Below are 10,942 nucleotides of genomic sequence, written 5' to 3' on the forward strand. Positions count from 1 at the left end.
CTTGTTTAAGGTCTTATTATTACACCGCTCCTACTTCCACTGCCATTCAAATAAACACAGAGATTGGCGTAGACGTCCAACTTCCAACCAAACTGCGCCTGTAACGTAAATGCTACGTTGCATTTACGTTAGGACGTCAGATCCATGGGAGACGATTTCAAGCTCTCACAGCTAAATTATCCAAAGTCAAGAATGCAGCGAGAAGTAGCCCATCGAAGTTGACTTCCTTTGCCAAAGTCAAGAATGCAGCGAGAAGTAGCCCATCGAAGTTGACTTCCTTTGCCAATGCATTGGTCCAAAGACTGTTGTTTGTGGCAGCAGTCCCGTCCTATAAATTCTTCCACCTCTCCTCCATCTTTCACCACCAGCCTTGAGCCTTCTCATCCCCTGAAGCTTTCTTCTTCTTCGTTAATTCGTTTCTCGGTGTTTATAGTCCAAGCTAGTTAGCGAGGATGGCGATGCAGATGATCGAGAACTACAAGGCTGAGGCCGAGGTCTACCATGGAGATCTTGCCCTCTGTAAGAAGAAATCCATGCAACTACTCCAAGAGCTGGGCCTCCCCAAGGGACTGCTTCCCCTGGAGGACGTCCAGGAGTTCGGCTACCACCGCGCAAGTGGATTCATGTGGCTCGTCCAGAAGAAGAAGATAGAGCACACGTTCAAGAAAATCAAGCAGCACGTCTCCTATGCCAACGAGGTGACCGCCTTCGTGGAGCAACGCAAGCTGAAGAAGATCACAGGTGTCAAGACCAAGGAGCTACTTCTCTGGCTCTCTGTCGTCGAAGTGTTCATCGACGATCCCTCCTCCGGGAAGATCACCTTCAAGACTGGCACTGGGCTCTCCGACAGCTTCCCGGTGCCGGCATTTGAGGAAGAAGAGTAGAAGAGGAAGAGCAACTATAAGACATGTGGATGTTCGTATAAATCTAGTATTTGAAACTGTCCTGTCACTTGATTTGTCAATGTTTCGTGGTGGAATCTTCTCAATGTGTGCTAAATATAGGTTTGTACTTCTGTCTAGATATTTCTAGCGAACACGCGTAATGTTAATGTTGTTCTGTATCCCTCTATTGATGATGCGATGATAGAACTATTCAATTCTGCAGTTTCTCCAAAGTAAGCAAGTCGAAACTGGTTCTGGTTGATTCAAGAGGTCAAAACAGTGTAGTGGACCACTAAGATTGCATCTCCATTTCAAAAACATGGTAAATCAAACTCACAAAGCGCAAAGAGCATGCTGCGTAGAGAAAGTAACTTCCAACAAAGATGGCTTTATCCAGTTGGTTGTGGAGACTAGAGAACAGAGAACATTAGCTGACAAGTTCCAGTTGGTTGTGGAGATTTCCGTGTTCCTTGGTATCTTCCTAAATCAACTTCAAGATTTATTCCTCTGTAGGCCAATTGATAAACCAAAGTAACATAAATCGATACTAAAAGAAAGTAAACTTGGATAAAACCAATGAAAAATCAGCACCGAAGACAGGAAGTTCATCAACATATGCTGTAGTCTTCCACAGCCACGTGGATCCATCAAAAAATGTGCTATGTTGTCACTTTACCTAGCAAAGGCTGAGAACAATGAACTTTCTGATAAAGGCCTAACAACCGATCTGTAGAAGTGCATGACGATGTAAAGTGGTTTATGTCTACCCTCTCGATTTTTCTTTCGTTGAGGTTATTGATTTTTACTATTGAACTTCTTTTAATGAGTAAAAATCAACTACCCTCTTACCGTTCTATTCTCTTTTTCATAATTTTAGGAGATAACATTTATGGTTCTCTCAGCCCTCCCTTAAACAGAAATTACACTTATGAAAGAGGAAGGAAACTCTCAAGGAATTATAACAGCGTTTTCTCACTTAGATCATAATTTTTTTGTTCACTTTTCGTGCTTAGACAAGCAGAAAAAATCAAGATATTTATAGACTTCAAATAGCTTTAAAAATGAAGTCAAAAAGTATCTTATCTCGAGTTTCCGGGTACTAATGGTACCACTATCATTATTGGACGGTACCATCGCCTGACAACCCTACTTTGGCGGTACTATCACTGGTCTGAGCAGTACGATAGCCTGATAGAGTCTTAGAGATTGGGCTCTAGCGATACCACCACTTAATAGCATTAACTACCGACGGTACCACCACCTAGTCAGTACTTGGGAGGTCGAGCTTCAAGCGATTCCATCGCTAGTCCTAGTAGTGCCACTGCTTGTCGTGGCTCCAAGTCATTGAATGGATCTACATAATGAGAATCGGATTGTTATGTACATGGATCTACACAATGAGAATCAGATTGTGATGAGATCACGAAATGAGACCGATTCGCCTTTAAACATAGACCCTAAAAAATCCCGGTCATAAGTCACTCGAGATGGATAACGAGATGATCGGATAGACTGGTATGTTATATACCTGTCCATATGATGGAGGTAGCTAGTCTCATAGCTACTCATGTGGGGACACTAGGGATACCGCACAAGTGCTTAATAGAGAATGAGTTTACTGATTGATTTGCTCATGAAATGTTAGATAGTTAATGATACCTTATTGTCAGACAACGATTCCATTATCTCAATAGTTTATCTAGTCCTTAGAATTGAGACACCACGAATGTCCTGTATGAATATTACACTCTTTGATACTGAACTTATAGGTGTAGAAGTTTCAGATCTTGCTAGTCATATGTGCCTAATAAGCCAATCACGTGAGTGATGGCACATGTGACATGATACGCATTCTTTTTGCTCATTATATTATTTGATATTTTATTACTTTATATTACTCATTGTATATATATATTGTGATGTCCATGGATCTGTACAATGAGAATCGGATCATGATAGTGAGACCGATTCGTCTTTAAACACATATCCTAAATAATCCCGGCCATATGTTATTCGAGAGGGACATTGAGATAATCGGACGGACTGGAATATTATATACCCGTACATATGATGGAGGTGGTTGATCTCATAGTTGCTCATGTGGGGATACTAGGGTTACAATGTAGGTGCTTATTGGAAAATGAGTTCATTGATTGATCCGCTCATGGAATGCTGGATGGTTGATGATGTTTTATTCTCATATAGTGATTCCCTAATCCTAGTGGTGTATCTAGTCCTTAAACTTGAGACACCAAAGATGTCATGTATGAGTACTCCACTCTTTGATACTGAACTTATAGGTTTAGAGGTTCCAGATCGAGCACAGTCGGTCATCGGGAGTGGTAGCCAACCTTACGAGAGCTATTGAGTGTCGATAGAGGATCATCCACTCTCAGTATCATGAGAGGAATATACCATATGTTCTTGCTCAGACAAATCCCTAGCTAGGGTCATTCGGATTGAGAGAGAAATAGTTCTCCGATTAGAGCAAGACTCGAGTAGAAACCATATGGGTCTGACAGCACCATGCACGGTATACGATCTCTAGGATATTACATGGATGAGGGACTATAGGTACATGGTAACTGAGAACAGATAGGTCCAATGGATTAGAATCCCCTATATCGTCTAGGGACTATGGTGTAGTGGCCTAGTACATCCGTAATCAATTAGTCGAGTAAATTATTATGGAAATAATAATTCACTAAGCTAGAAGAAGTTATGATACGTATGACTCACGGCCAACTCGATATTGAGCTTAGAGAGTCACATACATATGGTAGGCATTACGATGAGTAGAGATTCAGATATGAGATATCTGTCGGAGACCCTATCTTATTGGATATCCAATAAGCCTCTGAATTATTAGATCCTATAGAAAAGATCTAATAAGAGTTAATAAGGGATTATTGGATAGAGATCCACTAATCTAAGAGGCTTTGATAGTTAGATTGAGATCCAATACCTAATAGGGCAGGATTCATTAGGGTTAAGTTAACATGAGGCCTCTATAAATATGAGAGAACTAAAGGTCCAGAGGCTAGAGCTTCTCTTGGTTGCCACCTCATATTCTCATATCCCCTTCTCCTCCTCAGATAGCAGGCCTAGAGATTTGAGGACCATAATCATAGCCCTACTATGTAGATCACCGCTAGAGAGGAGGACGATTGACCTTTTTTACCCTCTCCTACAGATCTGTAGGGATTCAGAGATATATGATCTCCCTAGGTAACACAATCTTTTATATATACAAATTTCAGTTTTGTGGATTTTGCGTACCAATCTTCGCACATCGATGAACACATCTTTGGGATATTTCAGGATTTTATTTTATGTTATTCCGCTACGCATGTGATATTTAGGATCGGAGCGGCACTAAGAGGGGGGAGGGCGGGGGGGGTGAATTAGTGCAGCGGATTAAAACTCAAAAGTTTGAAATCGATTTCGTAAATGTGTAGAGATTTTGATTCGACGAAGGATAACTTAGCTAATATAGATCGAGTAAAGGTAGTCAAGAGTAGGGAGATGAAAACTGAGCGATTTGCAGCTAAGTAGAGAAATGTCCAGAAATTTAAACACTCACACATTCAAGGAACACCACGATGTATAGTGGTTCGGTCAAATCTTTTGTATATTCTTCTCCCCCTTTGTCATCAACAAAAAGAAGATGAGTTTTCAAGCATAAAACTCGTATCATTGAAGCCATTCATAAAATCATCTCATAAGAAGAAAAATCTTGAAAAGGAAATATTAAAATTGATAAAGCTTCAACTTGGCATTAAGATCGATCATTCAAGGAAGACATCAAATCATCCAAAATAACATGAAGGTGCCATCAAAATGTTGACAAAATTTCGGAAAGAAACATCCAACATCATATACTAGGATAATGTCAAACGCATGTCAAGGTAGCATAGAGGTTTACAATAATAAGAAAGAAGTCAAATCCACGAAAAACGAAAAGATGATGAAAATTTTTTGGAAAATATATACAATCAAGCTTATTCACAAGGACAATTCAACATGCCTAATTCCCTTCTAATAAAGTCAAATTGATCTTCATTTAAGGCTTTTATGAAAATGTCCACTAATTGATGCTTTGTATCAATAAATTCTAGAATGACATTATTATTATTGACATAATCTCGTATAAAGTGATGCATAATGTCAATATGCTTAGTTCTAAAGTGTTGAATTTGATTTTTGGTTAGACAAATAGTACTTGTATTATCACATTTTATGGAAATATTCTTTAAGTAAATTCTATAGTCTTCCAATGTATTTTTCATCCAAACAACTTGTGCACAACATACACTTGCAGCTATGTATTCGGCTTCCGCTGTAGATAGTGCAACCGAATTTTATTTTTTAAAAGTTCAAGAAATAAGTGTATATCATAAAAATTGACATGTTCCAAATGTGCTTTTTCTATCTATCCTACATCCGTCAAAATCAGCATCTGCATAAGCTATTAAATCAAAATTATCGGATTTTAGATACCATAATCCTAAATTAGGAGTTCCTTTAAGATATCTAAGGATTCTTTTAACACTTTTAAGATGAGACAGGTTAGGATTAGCTTGAAACCTACCACAAAATCATATACTAAATATGATATCCGGTCTAGTTGCGGTGAGGTAAAGTAAACTACCAATCATTCCCCTATATATTTTTTTATCAAAGCTTTCACCACTTTCATCCATGTCTAACTTAGTGGAAGTACTCATAGGAGTGTTTATAGCTTTTGAACCATCCATGTTAAATCGTTTTAACAATTCTAATGTATATTTAGATTGATTAAGAAATATACCATTACTAAATTGTTTAATTTATAATTCTAAAAAAAAGGTTAATTTTTCCATTATGCTCATTCCAAATTCATGACTCATACATTTGGCAAATGATTCATATAGTTATTCATCCGAAGAACCAAAAATAATATCGTCAGTATAAATTTGAATAATAAGAAAATTGTTTTTAAATTATTTAATAAATAATGTAGTATCAACCTTGCCTTTTGTAAAATTGTTTAAAATAAGAAAGGAACTAAGCCTTTCATACCAAACTGTAGGAGCTTGTTTTAAGCCATAGAAACGGAAAAGTAACCAAGAAAGATGCCTTCATCGGATTTAGCATCAAATTTTCCTAAGACATCCTTTTCATTCAAAATAAAGCATTTACAACCGAAAACTTTAAAATAAGAAACATTTGGTTTTTTATTATTCTATAATTCATAGGGAGTTTTTGATAGAGATGGTCTTATTAGAACCCTATTCATGACATAGCAAGCCGTATTAACGGCTTCAGCCCAAAAATACTTAAGTAGACTATGTTCATTTAACATAGTTCTTGCCATTTCTTGTAAACTTCTATTTGTTCTTTCAACTACCCCATTTTGTTGAGGATTTCTCATAGTGGAGAAGTTATGATTATATCCATTGGATTCACAAAAACTTTGGAAGTCATGATTTTAAAATTCGCCACCGTGATCACTCCGAATTGATGAAATCATGAATCCTTTTTTGTTCTGAGTAAGTTTACAAAATTTAGAGAAACATTTGAAACAATCACTTTTGTGAGCCAAGAAATAGGTCCAAGTGTATCTACTATAGTCATCTCCAATTACGAATGCATATTTGCTTCCTCCTAGACTCGTTATGTCAATTGGTCCAAATAAGTCTAAATGGATCAATTGTAATGGTCTAGTGGTGCTAATTTGATTTTTAGGTTTGAAACTAGTTTTTATTTGTTTTCCTAGTTGACAAGCATCACACACTTTGTCTTTAATAAACTTCATATTGGGAACCCCTCGTACTAACTCTCTAGATGAAATCTTAGATATTAGTTTCATACTTGCATGACCTAATCTCCTATGCCAAAGCCAAGCATCATCATTTAAAGTAGAAAAGCATATTTCATTACTAAGTTCATCAAGGTTGATGGTGTAGACATTATTTTGTTTTAAGGCAATCATTGATATGTTATTGTTTGATTTTTCAATAATGCTTCAAATCTAACGATGTAACCTTTATCGTATAATTGATTAATGCTTAAGAGATTATATTTTAATCCATCAACTAGCAACAAATCATCAATTGAAAAACTTGATTTGTTACCTATGGTTCCCTTGCCAATGATTTTACCTTTGTTGTTGTCTCCGAAGGTGACATACCCTTCTTCTTTGTTAGTGAGCATAGAGAAATAAGATGGATCTCCGATCATATGCCTTGAGCATCCACTATCAAGATATCATCTCTTACTACTAGCTTGTGAGTTTGTCTACAAAAGAGGATGATTTTTAGGTACCCATTTGAATTTGAGTGCCTCAAAAATTGATCTACTAATTTTATCATTTATCATTGAATTATTTATAATTCCTTTAGGAACCCATATTAATTTATGTGGACTAATTTTCTTAAATGGACAAATGTAAACAACATGTCCGGATTTACAACAAAAGTTACATTTCAAATAAGGTGAAGCATATAATGTGGGTCCTTTAATGAAGGTGGTAGGATTTTGGTGAGATCCTCTTACAAAATCAATTCCACTTCTATTTGCGACGTGACCCTTGTTTGCAAGTATCATGTCCAAGCCTTTGCTACCAACCTTAAACTTGTTTAAGGTCTCTTTAAGTAGTAAATTCTCATTTTTTATTGTTTCTAATTGTTCACACTTAGAGCATGGAGGAGTTTGAAGACTATCAAGCTTATTTTGTAGTAAGACATGCTCTTTCTTTAATAGATTGAACTTCTTACTAATAGTTCTACACTCATCAAATAATTCATGAAAAGCGATAGAAAGTTCATCGAAAGATAAATCTTTATTAATTAAATCACATACCTCTCCTCATAAAGCCATTAGCGCGAAGTTTGCCTCCTCTTTGTTGCTAGCTTCTTTATTCTCAGAATCACTTGAGTCATCCCAAGTTGCTTTTAAAGCTTTCTTCTTCTTCGGTTACTTCTTTTTGGCTTGGGGGCATTCATTTTTGAAGTGCCCCGGCTTCTTGCATTCGTAGCATATTACTTTTTTTTTCTATATTCAAGTTTGTTTTTTGTGTTATTTTTAAATTTGTTCTTTCTCATAAATTTTTTAAATTTTCGAGTTAAAAGTGCACTGTCATCGTCACTGTCCTCATCACTTAATATTCCTTTCAAGCAGTCTTCTTGTGTTCTAAGTATCATATCCTTCCTCTTCTTTGGAAGGGGATTCTCGAGCTCTTCACGAGCATGGCATATCATTTCGTAGGTCATTAGAGACCCAATAAGTTCTTCGAGAAGAAATGTTTTAAGGTCCTTGGTCTCTTGAATGGTCGTAACTTTTGGATCTCAACTCTTTGGAAGGGATCTTAAAATTTTAGTTACTAGTTAAAAGTTAGAAAAATCTTTACCAAGAGTTTTGAGTCCATTGACATCCGTGAAACGGGTGTACATGTCTCCGATGGACTCACTTGGTTTCATCCGAAAAAGTTCATAAGAATGCACAAAAATATTAATTTTGGACTCTTTTACTCAACTAGTGCCTTCATGAGTGACCTCAAGAGTTCTCCAAATATCAAAAGCCGAATCGCAAATCGAAACACGATTAAATTCATTTTTGTCAAGTGCACAAAATAAGGCATTCATAGCCTTTGCGTTTAAAGCAAAAACCTTCTTCTCCGATTCATCCTATTCGCTCATCGAAAGAGAAGATTTTTGAAATCCATTTTCGACAATATTCCAAAGCTCAAAATCCATGAAAATAAGGAAGATCCTCATATGAGTCTTCCAATATGTGTAATCCAACCCATTAAACATAAACGGATGTGTAATAGAGTGACCCTCTTGTATGCCGGAGTAAGCCATCTCTCTTGGGTATTAAACCAAATATGAGAGTGAGCCTTGCTCTGATACCAATTGCAAGGATCGGAGCAGCACTAAGAGGGGGGGTTAATTAGTGGAGCGGATTAAAACTCGTAAGTTTGAAATCGATTTCGTAAATGTGTAGAGATTTTGATTCGATGAAGGATGACTTAGCTAATATAGCTCAAGTAAAGGTAGTCAAGAGTAGGGAGATGAAAACCGAATGATTATAGCTAAGTAGAGAAATGGTTCAGAAATTTAAACACTCACAAATTCAAGGAACACCATGATGTATAGTCGTTCGGTCAAATGACCTACATCCACTTTCGAAGCTTCTTCGATGAGGCTTCCAACTTCCACTAGCAAATCACTTCGTAGGGGAAGGACCAAATACCCCTCTTACAACCTTCTTATAAGTGGTTCACACTCTTACATATTTTTCCAAAGAGAAAGAGGGAGGTGAACACTTAAGCTATTGAAAACAAGACTTTGCTAGACTTTTTCTCACTTTCTAACTTAACAAAAAGGTGTAATCTCTGTTGAGAATTAAAGGGTATTTATAGGCCCCAAGAGGATTCAAATTTGGACTCCAAATTTGAATTGCTTTTGGTTTTCTCGGTGCTGGCGATGCCACCGCCTGTCAGTGGCGGTGCCACAGCCTTTTAGTGTCTAACACTGACAGTGTACTGGCGGTGCCACCGCCAGTCCTCTCAGGTTCTGGGTGGTGCCACCGCCTAGTCCGGCAGTGTACTAGCGATGCCATCGCCGAATCTCTCAAGTTATGGGCAGTGCCACCGCCGAGTCCGGCAATGTACTAGCAGTGCCACCGTTGGATCTCTCGAGTTCTGGGCGGTGCCACCGCCTGGACTGTTCCAGCTCACTAGTTGGGCTCCAAACTTTGCCCAAACCAGTCCAAACTCGGGCCCAAGTGGCCCTCATCGGGGTATAGGATTAACCCTTAATCCTAACCCAAATTATATACAAACTATGAAATTAAGACATAGCCCTAAGCAAATTTTAACCAGCAACGTAGAGTTTTCTTCCGGTGAGCTTTCCAGCGAACTTCCATCGGACTTCTGATACACCCTCAAATTTCTTCCAGCGGACTCCTAGCGGGCTCCTAGTCTTGTGGCGAGTTCAACGAGTCTTTGGCAAGTATCCGAACCCTCTCAGTGATCTCTATGAACCTCCGACGATCTTTCCGACGGACTTCTGAAAACTTCGGCAAGTCCCCGATTCTTTCTCGGTTGGTTCCGGCAGCACTTCCGACGATTCTTTGGACTTTCGGCGGACTCTCGAACACCCATCGAACTTGACTCCGGTAAACTTGCTTTATGTCTTCATGCTATCATAGTTAATCCTGCACACTTAACTCAATAATATGGATTAGATCAATTAATCCATCAATTGACTTTATTATCAAAATCTGAGATTCAATAGTGATGTCGCCCCCTAGATTTTCCAATAGTGGTATCAGAGCCAGGTTATTCATGTGATAGATTAGTTTTAAACTATGCATTGTATTTTAGAGAAGCTTTTGACATCAAAATCATTGACACAATAGCGAGAAAGGGCAATAACTGCTGCTGCCCTCACAGATGGCATCGCTGCCATCTTGTTAGGACTCTAGCTAGGAGAGTCCTAATTGAGAGGGACATTCTGTTAGGACTCTAGCTAGGAGAGTCCTAATTGAGAGGGACATTCTGTTAGGACTCTAGTTAGGAGAGTCCTAATTGAGAGGGAGAGTCCTAATTGAGAGGGACATTCTGTTAGGACTCTAGCTAGGAGAGTCCTAATTGAGAGGGACATTCATGTAGGAGGTTTTTTCTTAGAGAAGAATTAGGAGTTGTAAGGGAATAGGAGTCTTGAGTAGGAGTCCTATTAGGAGTTAGGGTTTAGAAGCCCTATAAATAGCCATGTATTCCTTCTCTTTTGATAAGCAATAGATGAATCTTTTCTGCAGCCTTTGAGCAGCAACTTGGAGGGAGGAACCCCTATAGAGTTCCAAGGAGGCTGATCCCTTAAAGAGATCAACCCCAAGTTTAAAATCTGCAAGGGTTCTAACACCTGGTATCAGAGCAGCGTTCTTGGCATCTCGCTGCCCTTCTACTGTCATCCATCAACCCTCCACAACCGCTCAAAGCAATTCCCACAATTGCTTAAAAGATCGTCGTCAAATTCCCCCGTCATCTCCACCAACACAGATCATCCTTTGAT

The 10,942-nt window shown here is 38.3% G+C and overlaps 1 protein-coding gene across 1 annotated transcript; it reads left to right on the forward strand.

Annotated features, from left to right (window-relative positions):
* Positions 1-341: 341 nt before the first annotated feature.
* LOC135587501 (uncharacterized) lies at positions 342-1,117 on the forward strand. The gene has a single exon (XM_065078998.1). The coding sequence runs from the start codon at positions 453-455 to the stop codon at positions 882-884; it is 432 nt and encodes a 143-aa protein (XP_064935070.1). The 5' UTR covers positions 342-452; the 3' UTR covers positions 885-1,117.
* Positions 1,118-10,942: the final 9,825 nt, after the last annotated feature.

Source organism: Musa acuminata, chromosome BXJ1-1 (assembly GCF_036884655.1).
Source record: "Musa acuminata AAA Group cultivar baxijiao chromosome BXJ1-1, Cavendish_Baxijiao_AAA, whole genome shotgun sequence".
Classification (NCBI taxonomy): Eukaryota; Viridiplantae; Streptophyta; class Magnoliopsida; order Zingiberales; family Musaceae; genus Musa; species Musa acuminata.

Coding starts and splice junctions, on each gene's coding strand:
- LOC135587501 (XM_065078998.1), top strand. CDS start 453: ATGGCGATGCAGATGATCGAGAACTACAAGGCTGAGGCCGAGGTCTAC.